The sequence below is a fragment of the Vespula vulgaris genome, chromosome 23, assembly GCF_905475345.1.
Source record: "Vespula vulgaris chromosome 23, iyVesVulg1.1, whole genome shotgun sequence".
NCBI lineage: Eukaryota > Metazoa > Arthropoda > Insecta > Hymenoptera > Vespidae > Vespula > Vespula vulgaris.
In genome coordinates, this window is record NC_066608.1 from 1,115,261 (window position 1) to 1,130,180 (window position 14,920).

General features: G+C 26.4%; 4 protein-coding genes across 11 annotated transcripts; 2 read left to right on the top strand and 2 right to left on the bottom strand.

The window, feature by feature from the left end:
• Positions 1-1,066: 1,066 nt before the first annotated feature.
• Positions 1,067-2,982, bottom strand: LOC127071799 (uncharacterized). 6 transcript variants are annotated; one of them, XM_051011475.1, is made up of 4 exons: positions 2,843-2,982; positions 2,311-2,527; positions 2,082-2,217; positions 1,067-2,009 (listed from the first exon to the last, which is right to left on the bottom strand). In XM_051011475.1, the coding sequence occupies exons 2-4, from the start codon at positions 2,477-2,479 to the stop codon at positions 1,211-1,213; spliced, it is 1,104 nt and encodes a 367-aa protein (XP_050867432.1). In that variant the 5' UTR covers positions 2,480-2,527; positions 2,843-2,982; the 3' UTR covers positions 1,067-1,210. The 6 variants fall into 6 exon arrangements, with proteins under 6 accessions (XP_050867432.1, XP_050867434.1, XP_050867435.1 ...); XM_051011477.1 differs by lacking the exon at positions 2,843-2,982 and adding an exon at positions 2,670-2,835; XM_051011478.1 differs by lacking the exon at positions 2,843-2,982 and adding an exon at positions 2,657-2,835.
• Positions 2,983-3,671: 689 nt separating this feature from the next.
• LOC127071806 (NADH dehydrogenase [ubiquinone] 1 beta subcomplex subunit 9) lies at positions 3,672-4,509 on the top strand. Its single transcript, XM_051011489.1, has 2 exons — positions 3,672-3,861; positions 4,063-4,509. The coding sequence occupies exons 1-2, from the start codon at positions 3,752-3,754 to the stop codon at positions 4,388-4,390; spliced, it is 438 nt and encodes a 145-aa protein (XP_050867446.1). The 5' UTR covers positions 3,672-3,751; the 3' UTR covers positions 4,391-4,509.
• A 456-nt stretch (positions 4,510-4,965) lies between these two features.
• On the top strand, positions 4,966-7,504 carry LOC127071803 (GTP-binding protein Rit2-like). Its single transcript, XM_051011483.1, has 5 exons — positions 4,966-5,431; positions 5,540-5,596; positions 5,686-5,759; positions 5,842-6,033; positions 6,096-7,504. The coding sequence occupies exons 1-5, from the start codon at positions 5,242-5,244 to the stop codon at positions 6,336-6,338; spliced, it is 756 nt and encodes a 251-aa protein (XP_050867440.1). The 5' UTR covers positions 4,966-5,241; the 3' UTR covers positions 6,339-7,504.
• Positions 5,880-12,039, bottom strand: LOC127071804 (uncharacterized). Of its 3 annotated transcripts, none has more exons than XM_051011487.1 (6): positions 11,857-12,024; positions 11,428-11,622; positions 10,962-11,196; positions 10,813-10,891; positions 8,536-8,604; positions 5,880-5,905 (listed from the first exon to the last, which is right to left on the bottom strand). In XM_051011487.1, the coding sequence occupies exons 2-6, from the start codon at positions 11,595-11,597 to the stop codon at positions 5,901-5,903; spliced, it is 558 nt and encodes a 185-aa protein (XP_050867444.1). In that variant the 5' UTR covers positions 11,598-11,622; positions 11,857-12,024; the 3' UTR covers positions 5,880-5,900. The 3 variants fall into 3 exon arrangements, with proteins under 3 accessions (XP_050867444.1, XP_050867443.1, XP_050867442.1); XM_051011486.1 differs by lacking the exon at positions 5,880-5,905 and adding an exon at positions 8,029-8,472; XM_051011485.1 differs by lacking the exons at positions 5,880-5,905; positions 8,536-8,604 and adding an exon at positions 8,741-10,466 and having other exon boundaries at positions 11,857-12,039.
• Between the last annotated feature and the right edge of the window lie 2,881 nt (positions 12,040-14,920).

Below are 14,920 nucleotides of genomic sequence, written 5' to 3' on the forward strand. Positions count from 1 at the left end.
TTCGCTGCATTTCTATCCAATTAGGTTTGCACGGACTATACGATACCGGGTGGAGGTCGAGCTTCCATTAAGAACTACTTCGCCCCCATGATGTGTAATCCAAGCTTTTCTCGCAAGGACCAAAGTGGGACACACGATCAGTTTTCCTATCGTCCATATACTCTCTTATTTCCAACAAAACTGAAATCTTATCATGGTACAGTAAAGATTTATATAAAAAATTAAAAGAAGATATTGCAAAAAAATTTTCTAATTTGATAAATAATATATGGATTCAATAATGTTTTTAATAAATTTCTAGTATTATTTTCTCTGTATATATTACATATTAATTTTTGTAATAAATTTCTCTGTAATTATTGTTAATATTTTTAATAACGAAACTATCATTAATGTTTTCTTTATGAATTATGACAGACGTTCATCATTGTGTATAATGAACAGTTTTATTATCTAAACACATTGATTATTTAAACATTATTATTATTATTATTATTATCATCATCATCAGTATTATTATCATTGTTATTATTATTACTATTATTTTTATTTATTATTATTATATATATAAATTTAATTCTTTCTTTTTATTAAAAATTGTTTAATACACAATAGATGAATGCGTTTTTCAATATTTATAACAAATTTGTTATTATGTACAATTTAGATTATTTCCTTTACTAGATCAATCGTTATTAATCTATTAACTGTGAAAATGACAAATTAACTCTTTACATTTCCAATTCTCCATTTTACAAATTTATTAATTTATCCGAAGCTTTCCTATTTCTCTCTCTCTCTCTCTCTCTCTCTCTCTCTCCCATTTTCTCTACATCCCTCAATAGTTTATTTTTAATTGAAATAAATATTCTATATTCACGATTGAAAATTTTCCTGATTAACAAGGTAAAATACTCTAGGAAAGACACAGCATTATACATATACATGATTAAAAATATAAAATTTTTTTAATACTTCTACTAAAAGTAGCACAGAAAAAAAAATAATAATTCTGATAAAGCGACCACACATTTGTACAAAAAGCATACAAATATTAACAAGATCCTTTACATCTTACACAGCCTGCACACAAAATGCTTTATTAAAATAAAAAATCTTCGAACGACGAAAAACTTTGTATTACATAAAAATGAAAAAACATTTTCAACAATAAATCCTTCCAGTGATAGTATCTACAACTTAGAAACTGTCAACCTTTTTTATTCTGATATTGGTCTATCATATTACAAGGAATCAATACCAATTTTGGAATCATGCCTCGCGGTGCTACAAATCGTTGCGTTCTTTGTGTATTTTGTCCGGAAAAGCGTACCTCTGCCTCTGTAACAATTTTACAAATATTCATTTTTATGTCTGCTTGTGCTTTCGGTGGTAATCTCTTGACGGTTTGTGCCATACTATCAAAAAACAGTTCTATACTGCTTTTGCTTTCCGGCGCTAGATAAACTTGTTCTAGATTCCTTTCTCCATCTTCTTGAATATTATTTAATCCTTTCATAGGCGTCGGAGGAGTAGTAGTTGTAGTAGATGAACTGGTTATGAAAACAGGTGTAGTTATAGTATTGTTATCAATAGAGACCATGTTTTTAGTTTTCGAAGGAGTCTTTAAAATACTATACATGTTAGGCACCTCTGCACTAGACGGATCTTCCACCTTTAACCTCTTCGGTTTTATCTTTCTATATTTTGATTGTATTTGTTGAATATAAGCATCAACAGCATCATGTTGTTCTATTTGCTCATTGTCTAATTGTATATTCTCTGCTAACTGTTGATTACTGGTATGTAACATTTCTAAAGGTTCAGTATCCACTAAAACTGGATCCGCCGTTGTCTCTTCGAGTACCTCTAAATATTCACTATAATCTTCATCATTGCGATCTTCCAATTGTTCAAGGAGACCTTCCGAACTTATTCCACCTGCGTTTATATCTTGTATATATTCTTCTGACAATTCTATGCTTTGTGGTTGATAATCTGATTCATACCTAATCGAATATACTCGTTTAACTATATATCTGTATATGTCAATGTTTGTGCTGTGTCGTTTAAAAACTTACGGAAATTTTAAGAAACTTAGATGATCTTCAAAAATCCATTTCTTTCTTCTAACACCTTTCTCAGTCTTATTTTTGTACTTTAAGATGCGACAATAGGTATCCCGTAGATTTTTCCACCTTAATCTTACCCATGTTGCTGTATAATCCAAATAATATTGATGTAAGTTCTACTGTATCACATATCATGATGATCTTCAATAAAAAAGAATTTCTATATAATTAATCTTACGATCAAGACCAAGTTCATCCGAAATACGTTTCCAAACTTTCTGTTTAAATTCTTGAAGTTTAATGGAAGATCCTTTAACTTCCGAACTATAAAGAACAGGATGTTGTTTAATAGCTTCAATTATTTTCAAAGAAATTTTATGAGAATCTGGTGGCATTGTTGGCATCATTTTGTATCTTGATGTTAAATGGATCTTTCATGCACAGTTCGTTATTATCTGAAAAAAAAAAACAAAAAAAAACAAGAAGTATACAAAATTTATAAAAAATCCATATACACATATATGAAGTATATATGAAATAACCGCTCCATATCATTTCACATTTGATGTACACATTTTAGATACTTTTCTAAACAACCTTTCATTCTTATTCGCATAATGCGACAAAAATGAAAATTCTGATCGACTTTTCTACGTGGCATCATTTCTATCGTATACGATTTTGATGAGATTGTATATTCGAATAACGTATCGTGCGCTTGAGCATACAGTCGCTTAGTAAGAATCGGTCGTGAACAGTTTGTGAAGTACCTCAAATCCGCAGAAATTGCTCTACCGCTAGAAATATAAAGGGTCCGTTAATGAAACGACAACTGCACACGACAATACCGTTTGGGCAACGCCATCGCTTAATGCTTACTGTAGTTCCGTCGCAGTTTCTAACCGGAAATAAGGACAAATAAGATTCCAATTTCAAATGTGTCTTATCTAAATTCGTCGGTTTAATTAAAAGACGTAAAATTAAAAAATCTTATTCGTTGAAAACAACTAAGTATTCTATTTTTTATTAATCGTTTAAATATTTTTATTGTAACTAATAATTAAAAAATAAAAATTATTTCAAAATCTTATAGGAAGAGAAACAAATGCCTGTCGTTGATCATCAACCAATCACGTGCAAGTTCTTATACAATTATATCTTGTTATATATTTGAAGAAATTACAATCGATTGACCAATCATATTATTTTATTTATCAACGTAATTTCCGTTATATATTTGACGATAATATTGAACTTGATTAATCTCTATTCGTTTCTTATTTCCATAATATTTTTTAATAGTTTAATAATAAAATGCAAGCATCGATAAATTTTATATGTTGCATTAATTATACTTGATATATATATATATATATGTATATATACATACGCATACATATATGTAGAATAAGATGTTTTATATTTGAAGTTATTCCATTGTGAGAAATGCAAAAGAAAATTATATATATTTAGAAATAGAAGTACTTGAAAGAAAAATTTAAATATATCGCCATTATGTAAAACTTCGAGAAAAATCTAACAGATGTCGCCTCATTGATCATCTAAATATGAACATAAGAAATATTCTTGGATTTTCAGGTTAAAGACTATAGATATAGATCATTCTGATCATGTAATCTTCTAATTTACGAAAAAGTTGAATTGAAAGATTAAAAAATATGGCACAATTACCATCCGGAATTGTATCTCATTCTCAAAAAGTTTGCAGTTTATATAAACGAGCTTTATCTTGTCTTAAAAATTGGTATAATGATCGTTTAGAATACAGGTATCAGTAATTTATAATATGAATATAATATATATATATATATTATATTTAGATTTATTATATTGTATATATAAGCAGTCATTATATATATATATAACATGTATAATGACAGTATTGTAAAAAATATAATAATCATAAAAAAAATATTAAATTATTCATAAGATTATCGCATGATTTCTGTTCTTTTTTATTCTTGTTTAGATACAACGCTATAAAACTTCGCCAACGCTTTGAAAAAAATGCATGTATCGTAGATTTGAGATTAGCAAAATATCTGTTACAAGAAGGTGAAGAAGAATTATTTCAAAGACAACATTTACAAGCATATGCATACCCTGAGTCACCAGGAGGTGTTGCTTATGAACGAGACCCCTTACTACCGGATAGTATAGTAGATAACTGGGAACCAATTGAAAAAGCAATGTATTCTAAATATTTTGCACAACGTGCAGAACGTAAGAAAAAATACTTGGAATGGTATTATAAGGAATATCCACAAAAACAGCTAGAATGTAAAGATACTCATTGAGAACATTTAAGATAAAAAATTAGTTGTACCATACTCAGTAAGTATAGAAACATAATGGACGTCTTACTGTATTCTTGGTTTGTAATGTTTAGCATTACCAATAAATTTTTTTGAATGGATATTTCGTTTACAGTTAATTCTATAAGTTATTAAAATAATTAATTATATTATTATGAGTTGTTTAATTATTAATTCATGCTAATAAGACTTAGAAATAAATTTTATAATTGTTGAAACGATGTATTATGTACACGGAATACAATAAACGAATATTTAAACAATATTGTGCATTCATTTAAACATTACGTAGATCGTAATACGCGTTAAATAAAAAATAATTTCGAATTAAATATATCTAATAGACGTATGACAAAGACAGTGTTTCCCTATTACGCTTGTAGTTCATATTTTGTCCATACCTGTCGCTGAAGTCGCATACGCTACGAGTGATAGATGGTGAACAGCCTTAATAATGATTGAACTGATTGATATATAAGTTGATCAAAATATCTTAAGATGTCGCCACTATTTATATATATTAATATGTGTCAATATATACTTTGGTCGGAGCCGTGTCGTGGATGGTCGTGGATCATCGTGAACGTTGTGTCAGGGCCGTGCTTTTCAGCCATGCCTTGCCTAACTGTAAAAAAGGATACGTTTAAATGATTCGTTTAAATATTAGCCCTTGAAAAAGCCTAGAACGAAACGTTGCAATGTAACATCTCGCAGACGAGATTAAACATGAATCTCATTTGCTTTAATGAAATGGAGTTGGGGTGTCTATGTAAAAGTAAATTATTATTCGATCAAATATGTCGGTCGTATTAAAAAAATTCAATGGTGAATAGATGTGGCAAAAAAGTAACATTTTCGACACGCACAAATTTTTTACAATGTCACTTGACATTCTACAAGAAAAAAATGCATATACAATAAACGGCAAGGGCAATATGTCGGTAGTGTCACAGCCTACTACTAGAGGTGGGCTTAGAGTTTACAAGATAGTTGTCTTGGGTGATGGTGGTGTTGGAAAATCAGGTATTGATTCAAGTACCTCAACTTAAAATATATATATATATAAATAGAGGAGTAAAACAAAAAATCTGATATATCATATAGTGAATATTAATATAGATTTTTTTTCAGCTGTAACTCTGCAATTCGTAAGTCATAGTTTCCTCGAATGTCACGATCCAACAATAGGTAAGATGTGCTCTTATTTGACTTGCTTTAACTTTAATTTAATCATATTTTATTTTGCTTTGTATCTAATATATCGTTCCTTTTAACAGAGGATTCATACCAACAACAGGCTGTAATAGATGGAGAAGCAGCACTTTTAGATATTTTAGATACTGCTGGACAGGTCTGATATTTTTTATCATTAAAGCAAATAAATTTAATTTTCTTAATAATTTTATATAATGTATATATGTTCTTGAATCCAGGTAGAATTTACGGCAATGCGTGATCAGTATATGAGGTGTGGCGAAGGATTCATGATATGTTATTCTGTAACAGATAGACATAGTTTTCAAGAAGCTTTAGAATATCGTAAATCAATATCACGTGTACGGCCTAACGAGCATATTCCACTTGTATTGGTTGGTAATAAATTTGATTTACAGCATCAGCGAGAGGTAAAGTATAACATATATGATACATAATCAAAACATAAAATTTTCAATGTAACATTTACTAGGTATCAACAGAAGAAGGTAAAGCGCTCGCAGAACAATTAGGCTGTCCATTTTATGAAACATCTGCTGCACTCCGACAATTTATAGATGATGCTTTTTATTCATTAGTACGACAGATACGTGCAAAAGAAAGATCGCGTAATTCAGTTCGCAAACATAGTCGTTGGTGGCGTCTTCGTTCAATTTTTGCTTTTATATACAGAAGAAAACGAAGACATCATCATCACCATCATTACTCTCCATAATAATAACCAATTTCAAAGGAATTTATTAGATACTCTACATTAGTGAGAGATATAGAAAGAGAAGCAACTACTTTTGGGCTAAAATACAACGAAGAAAGATTTTAATGATTTTTATATTTTTAGAGTACTTTCCTAGGGATTAATAATTTACTAACATCACACTGCCTTATCATCAAATCTACATCATAGGTAATTTTGAAATGAGAAAGTGGATCATATATTGAGGTGGCATGCCTATATACTAGATTTGTGTTACATTGGTCCAAACCGTTGTAGCATGCCCCCATAGAACAATGTTGAACATAGAATTTAATAAAAGATTCACTTTCGCTATAAGTAAAAAGTATCAGGTATTACAGCAATACATTCTACATGACATTATTCTGTACATGTAGCACATTGTTCTTAAATATTACTCATCTCGAAGGCTGTTGATAAATATATAAGCTCTTATTATTTATAAGAGCTGGTTATATAAAAAAACAAGGAAGTAAATACCTAATATGCATTTCCAGAAGGGCATATTTTTTATTTATTTATTTTTTTTTCCTTCGATAAAAAAATACTGCAAATGAAAAAGATTTAATAATTACACTTAACATGTTTATCTAACCAAAGAAATAAATATTATTGATATATTGCAGAATCCATAAATGGGAAACCTAAAATTTTATAGCATATAAATACATAAATATGAAACGTTAAATGAAAATTTTATAAAATAAATATTTAATATATTGTTTGATTTTTATGAAAAATGTAAAAATTCTATTTATCTTCCTTTAAATGAAGGCCTATATGAGAAGGCAACAAATATTGAGAATAATTTTTTATACTAAATTTAATACAAATTATACTAGGTATTATATAACGATCAGAATTGTGTATAAAATTAACATTTAAAAAATTATAATTTAGATATAAAAGTCGCACAAAAAAGTACGGACTTTGGGAAGGGGCAGTCTTCAATCAGAACACATATTTACATTAGTATATGTAACATTTAGTAATCCAAAGACCCATATGTAAATATGTAACAGTTGTAGACTATCCCTTAATTTACTAGTTGGCTTGTGGTATATATGAACATTTAAAAGAAATGTCTTTAACGTTAAAGACATTTCTATCATAAGTTACCACATAAGAAAAAAAAAAAAAAATGAATTTACAGAATAAATATCTAGTCGTTACTTAATAATGTCCTAGTCAAAAAAATTCTACATTTTGTTATATGGATATCAATATAGTGTTAAATAATGCAGCTTGAATATTATTTATGTACAATGTGTAGTATATAAAATAAAATCGTCCTTATAATGCGTTTTATAATACGCACAATGTACTCATAAGCAATATAATTATATGTGAATCATAATGTTCTTTAATTAAATGTGAATTGAAATTTAAGTAATTTATTAATTAGTTATATAATAAAGAAGAAAATAATATATTATTTTTAACAAAAAACCAACAAATAGATTGGCAGCATTAACAATTACTATCACTATGTATTGTTTGCTAATATATAATTTATAACATGACACTTGTACATTAAAGCTTATATCATGCTATGTATTACCATACTTAAACATAATTGATTTCTTGATTTGTCGTATTAATAAATTTTTTGTTATTTCTAGATAATTATATTTCTTCAGAAGTGTATAGAAAAATGAATATTAAGAGAAAATACATTGTATCATTATAACATTGATTTTTTTATTCCATAATTTTACATGAAAGCAGATATAGGTGAATATTTTCTTGAGAATAATAAGTATAATAATACTTAATATTGTTATACTGCATAACTATGGTTAAATATTAGAAGCTATTGAATATTATTTCTAAAACTAATCTATTATTATCTTAGAACACCAATTATTAAATTTGCTTTAATTGTCTCAGCAAATAGTAAAGCATCAGTAAATATCATTTAGCATGAGTAAATAGAGTTTAGCATGAGTAAATAGTATTTAGCATGAGTAAATAGAATTTAGCATGAGTAAAGAGTATTTAGCATGAGTGAATAAGTATTTATATCATAAAGACATTTAATTTGTCGTTTCATTAGTTGGTTTTCTTTCTATATAAAAGATACTTTCTATTATCGGTATTTTTGGAATATCTACATCTGAAACATTTAGTTAAATATATATTTATTTAATAGTATAGTACGTATAAAATTTTTTATTACCATCTTTCATTATCTCGTCATCTTCTATTCCTTCAATCGTGCTATTTTCTATTGTTGAATCGATTTCAGCTGAAAAATTATGTATATATATTAATTCTTCTACAAAAAATTACACACCGACTAAATGATAAAATGATATTTGTTATATATAATATAACTATATAAAGTATATATAAAGCATATATAAAAATATATAAAACAAAAATGAAATTTAAACTGATATTATATTAATATTCATTACAATAATTTTAAAGTCATTACATTTCAACAAGAAATACATGTACAAGGATTAACCAAAATAATGGAAACATTTGAAAAAGATATACATTTAGGAGCATAAGCCTTTTTGGACATAAACCCGTTCTGTTGTTAGAAACAATAAAAAAAGGTGACTCATCAGACCATATTATTTTTTTTTTCGCAGAAATTCCTACTTTATGATAATTATACCATTTTTTTCTCACTATAACGTTGCTACCAGTAATTAAAAACTTAGAAATTGCAATCCTACCATTGATGTTGAATTTATGAAGCTCTCGACGGACTGTTTTAGTTGAAACAGGATCTTACAGATATTCATTCAGGTTCTGTTGTCACCTTTTCTGCAGTTTTGAGATTGCAATCCTCTTCAATATTCGACGATTCTTCTCATATAAGATTAATTTCCGTCCGCTATTCTCTTCTTAGCCGATGAGTGTCTTTCCGTGATTTTTGTATATGCGTCATAACCTTAAAAACTCTTCCTCTTGATACACCAAATAAAATAAAATAGCAGTCTTTGTTGCAAATGTTTCAATTAAATGTGCACGAATAATTAATTTTCTTTGAAAATCCGATAAATCTTCCATATCACAGCATCTACGTACTTACGATCCATACCGCACGAGAATAAATAATACACTGACCTATTATAGAGGTTACTACATAGAATAAACTAACATGACTCAAACGATTCTAAGAATAAAGAGGCAATAATTTGACAAAAACAAACGAACGTTACAGACAACGGAGAAGGTTATCAACAACGATAACAATAGCGATTATCTTTGTTTTTCTTTTTTGTAGTTATTTTTCTCAAACTATCGATCGAATATATCACGCACTTTTCATTATATTTTTTAATATAAAATATTAGTTATTATGATCGCAATATGTAGATGATCGTTTGATTTTTTTTGTTCATTCAATGACTGTTGCAATAAATGGTGGTTGTGACATTAATTCAAAAAAGAATTATTGCAGCATTAGAAGAGTGTTTCCATTATTTTGTCTAATTCCTGCATGTATATGTATATATATCCACGCATATCATACATACATACATACATACATACATACATATATATAAAAATATAAAATACATATATAAATATAATATACATAAAATATAATACATAAAATATAATATATAATATATAAAATATAAATATAATATATATAAAATAATAAAATTTCAATTGATATTACATGAATATTTATTACGATTTTAAATTCATCATATATGTTATAACAACAAATAAATGCATATATATATATCGTATATATTTTTTTGATAAAAAATCTCCTAGAATTTAATTGTATATAATCTTTAAAATGACCAATCAATTTTAAAAATAATTTCAACATGGAAAATTATATCAGTAAAAAAAAAATTATTTATTAGAATGTTTTTTTTTTTATGGAAAAATTGAAAAAATAGAACTATTAGATTTTCATGGCAGTTTCTTTCTTTCCCTGAATTTTGAGGAAAGTACCACTACCTTTTAACATTGTTACTGAAAGACGAGGAACTAGGCGCACAGCACCAGGTGGATCTGTTGGTAGAATTGGGATTTGATGATACTTCAAACCACGCTGACCAGCTACAGATATGCTTATAGCAGAGTCCCGAACAAGATGTAACTGACTAGCATCAATGACCTTTCTTGTAGCTAAATCAGCAGAGTCCGAGAATATCTTATGATACTAAGTCAAAAATTAAAAGGCTATACTTCTTGTTTATCACTTTTTACAAATGATTGAACTTGATTTGATTGAATAAATAAGAATTTCTATTTTAATTAACATTTGAATTACCCAATATGTAGAACCTTGCAATAATAATTCTGTATAAAGTATATTTAATAAAAAAATGTTAAATAAAAGATAATAAAAAATGTTCATATAATTTAAATATATAGATAATTTAAAATGTGTAAATATGTTATTAAAAATTAAAATATAAAGTAAAATGCTATGATATTCAAGTAATACTGTAATATATAAATAACAACTTACGTGCTAACGTAGGATTAGATTTAATATTATTAGCTGGTGCATTATAAGCAAGTTTTAATTTTACCAATTCATCTTTGACCTATGGAAGTTATTTTATTAATAATTTAATAGTTATATATAATGTATTTTATATAAAAAAAGTAACATACCTTTTCTAATTCTTTCTGAAATCTTTCATTTTCTTTTAGTTTTGCATTCAATATACTCAATGAGTGCAATTTACTTTTACAGATTGTCATAGAATTTTTAAGTTCATCATTTTTTTTCTGTATATTATTTTGCTTTTCTAATTTTATATGTAAATAAGCTATGTCATCTTCAATTTGTTTATATCTTTCTTCTAATTTCATACGTAATGTTACACACTGATTCCTTTCTTCTATACTATAAAAGATGTAATTTTTTTTTTATAATATATTTAATAACTAAGTATTTAACACTTTATAATAATAGAAATCAACATGTATGATTTTTCATATATATTTGATTCGTTATCAATAGACTCTTTGAAGCAAAGGATTATAATTTGATACAACATCCATATCATGATACTAATTATATTTAAAAATATATTTTCTACTACTTACAATGTACTATGTAATAAAGTATCTTTACCTCATTTTAAGCTGCTCGTTTAGTTGATTTACTTGTATCGAAAAATCTATGTTTTCAGAAGATAAATACCACCAATAATAAGAAAGCAAGAAGGTCCAAAAAATAAGTAGTGTAAATATAACTGATGAATATTTTTTGGTTTTTTCATGCTTCATTCTATCAAATACCATTGTACTTTTAATTTTAACTTCCTACCTAATACATATAAGTTTTGATATTAATAACAAGTTTATAAAACAAAGAAATAAAATCAATCTCTAATACTTTTAGATAGATTAGTTTTTGTAAATATTTGTAAAGAAACTTTTGATAAAATTAAATTTCAATTTATTTTATTCTACTCAGCATACGTATATATAAGTGCTCAGACACTTTAATCTTTAAACCAAATACGAAATTTTTATGACATTTGTGATTGAAATATCTTACAAATAATATATCTTCGTACGTATTTCGTTGTTATTACTCTTAATATTAATTATTAGTCTTGTCACTGATACGTATGTTTATCTACGATTTAAATAAGAAATATCACGTAGCAACTACCTCACTCCCTGTTACCTTACAACATGGACGCCTAGTATATACTATATAGTTACTATTGCCCTACTTATCAATGTGTATACAAAAATCGTTAAACGTATCAATCGTTAACATTTATTCTAATTAACCACCTGATAATCGTGAATGATCGTGGATATTTACTCCAATATATGCTATAGTTTGTGTTTGTTTTTATACGTGACAGTTTCTATGTCAATGAATTAATTATAAAAATGTGAATATTTGGTTAGAGATAACGTACCATTCACATTTGTGAAAGTAGATTGTACATATGTATATAATCAATATTTTGTTGAGCAAGATTAATATTAGTTTTATAAATAATTGATTATTATTATTGTTATTATTATTTGATAATATAAAAAAGTTTAATTTAGAGTTTAGAACATAATTATTTTGTATAAATGAAAAGGAAGTTATTTGTATGTATGTTGTATGTATGTATGTATAAATGTATTATGTATGTATGTACTTATGTACGTATATATGTATGTATGATGTATGTATGTATTTATTTATTTACATACGTATATACGAAAGTCACATTTACTTTATTTTTTCTTCATTATACATAATATATTTTGACTTAACATTCTACCATAATAGATTATTCATTATTGAATAGAATGAGAGGCTTGTTGTGTTGTTTAATCAAATTGTAAATTCGTTATATATATATATATATATATATATATATATATATATATATATATATATATATATGAATGAACTTTGATCATTTTTAAATGTTAATGATATATCGCACAGTTTCGATGGTATTGCCATTCGCTCAAAACTTCCTTTCTTATAAAAATTAATTTTGCAAGGTTAGTATAAATTATTTAAATCATTTTTAGAATTTTGTTTTTTTTTAATTTTTAACTGTATACACAAATTTAATAGCAACTTATTTTCGATGGAATACTATGAAAATAATTATTTGAATCATGTCAGAGAAAAAATTAAAAAAAATATGAAATTAAAATCCTTTTCATATAACATTCCTTTTATATACAATTTCCTTTTATTAACGCAAATATCTTGTATTGAGAACAATTAAGCGATCAAAGATTTAATATTTTTTGTTATAATTGGGTCTGCAATTAGGCACACGGATTTTTAAAATGCTGTTAAAAATTTGTAAAATCTAACATGGCTCACAAGACATATTTACAATAGCTTGCAAGAAATTATTTCAAATCTAGTAATACAAAAATTATAGAACTTCATGAATATTTTTTTCTTTTTAGAAAATTTCCACCTAATTGAAACGATCTTTATTTTTTTGATCATTTAAAATTGTGTTTTAATTAGAAGGATATTTTTTATATATCCATAAAGTTGCATATTTTTTTTGAATGTCTAGATTTGTTATTCATTCTTTGTTAATATGTAATCAGGGAAGATAGCTGTCTACGGGAAAGTATATATTTATGGATTTTTCATTAATTATAAGAAATTTTTAGAATTTTGAAATGCCGTCCATTTTCTTTAATCATACTTCCCGAAACTGCTATCTCAGTTTACATGCTATTTATCTTATTATAAAACAGTATCATAAATAATAAGTATTTCAATAGCACGAACCTTTTCCAGATGTTCCAAATACGCCTATAAGAAGTTTTAGTATCCTGTGATCTTTTTAGATACATTCTACATTATCTGTAATTTTCTAGTTGTTCTCAGAAATTTGAAATATGAAACACGTCGAAAAATCTATTTGAAGTTTCATATGGAAAAATATGTATAAATGTATGCTATTTAATTGCAAGTTGTATGCAGTGCAATATCTAGCAATATCGATCCACTTAGCGATAACATGTTACGTATTATTGTGTAAATATTTCTTCACTAAATCTTTTTTACTGTCTCTTCTGAATTCTCATTACAACTTATAGTGGCATTTTATTATTTACAGCCAATCAGAAGTCTGTCCGATAATATAGTTGACTTAGTTGTATCTCATAAGTAAATATTCAGTAATGTAGAATTATTTTCAATTTAGTTATCTTACCAAATATTATGGTCTCTTGCTATACACTCACTGTATGATTATGTAGAAAAAAATTTTTTTTTAGTAAAATCGTTGTCCCATTATTATTTTATAATTTTCTATCAACATGTTACATTCGCTTTGTGGATAAGACTATTAAAAGGAAGTAGAGCTGTTTTCCTATCACCAATTTTCACTTTATAATAGAATCTAATGCATTAAAAATGTCAATCAAACTTGTAGGATACATCAATATACTTGCTTTCGTTACTGCCAAGAAAGGGCTAGATATCAATGGAAAGGCAACACGAAAGAATTCTGATATATTGTAAAAATGGATGAATTTGTTTACTCCTTAATATTCATCCACTCTTATCTACAATGTTAATACTAATTTACAACATTTCTTTCGTTATTTCAAGCTTATTTATGTTAAATTAAATCAACATTTTGTCCTTGCAAAAAAGAACTATATATATATAGCAGATATTGTAAATTTAAGAATAAACAATGATTGAAAATAAATCATATACATATGTCCTTGAATGATGTCCATCAAAGAACACAATGCATTGTATGTTATATAAAATTTTTAAGTGCTTTGTACCTTATGATTTTTCTGTTGGTACATGTTCACTTAAATACATAAAATAAAGTATCATAAAGTTCATTACAATGATTCTTCTAATATGCTATAGTATATACAATAGTATAAGTACATTCTGTAATTACATACAATACTATAATCAAATGAAGTCTAGTTTCTTTTTATGAAATTGATCTACATTTATTAACAGATCTTACAACATATTGGAGAGCGTACTGTTATTAATATAAATGCAGTGAGATGATTTACAGAGAGAGAACAAAATGCTCTATGATACATATATTTATGAAAATATTTTATATCTGCAAATAGTTTCTAAAAACTAGCAT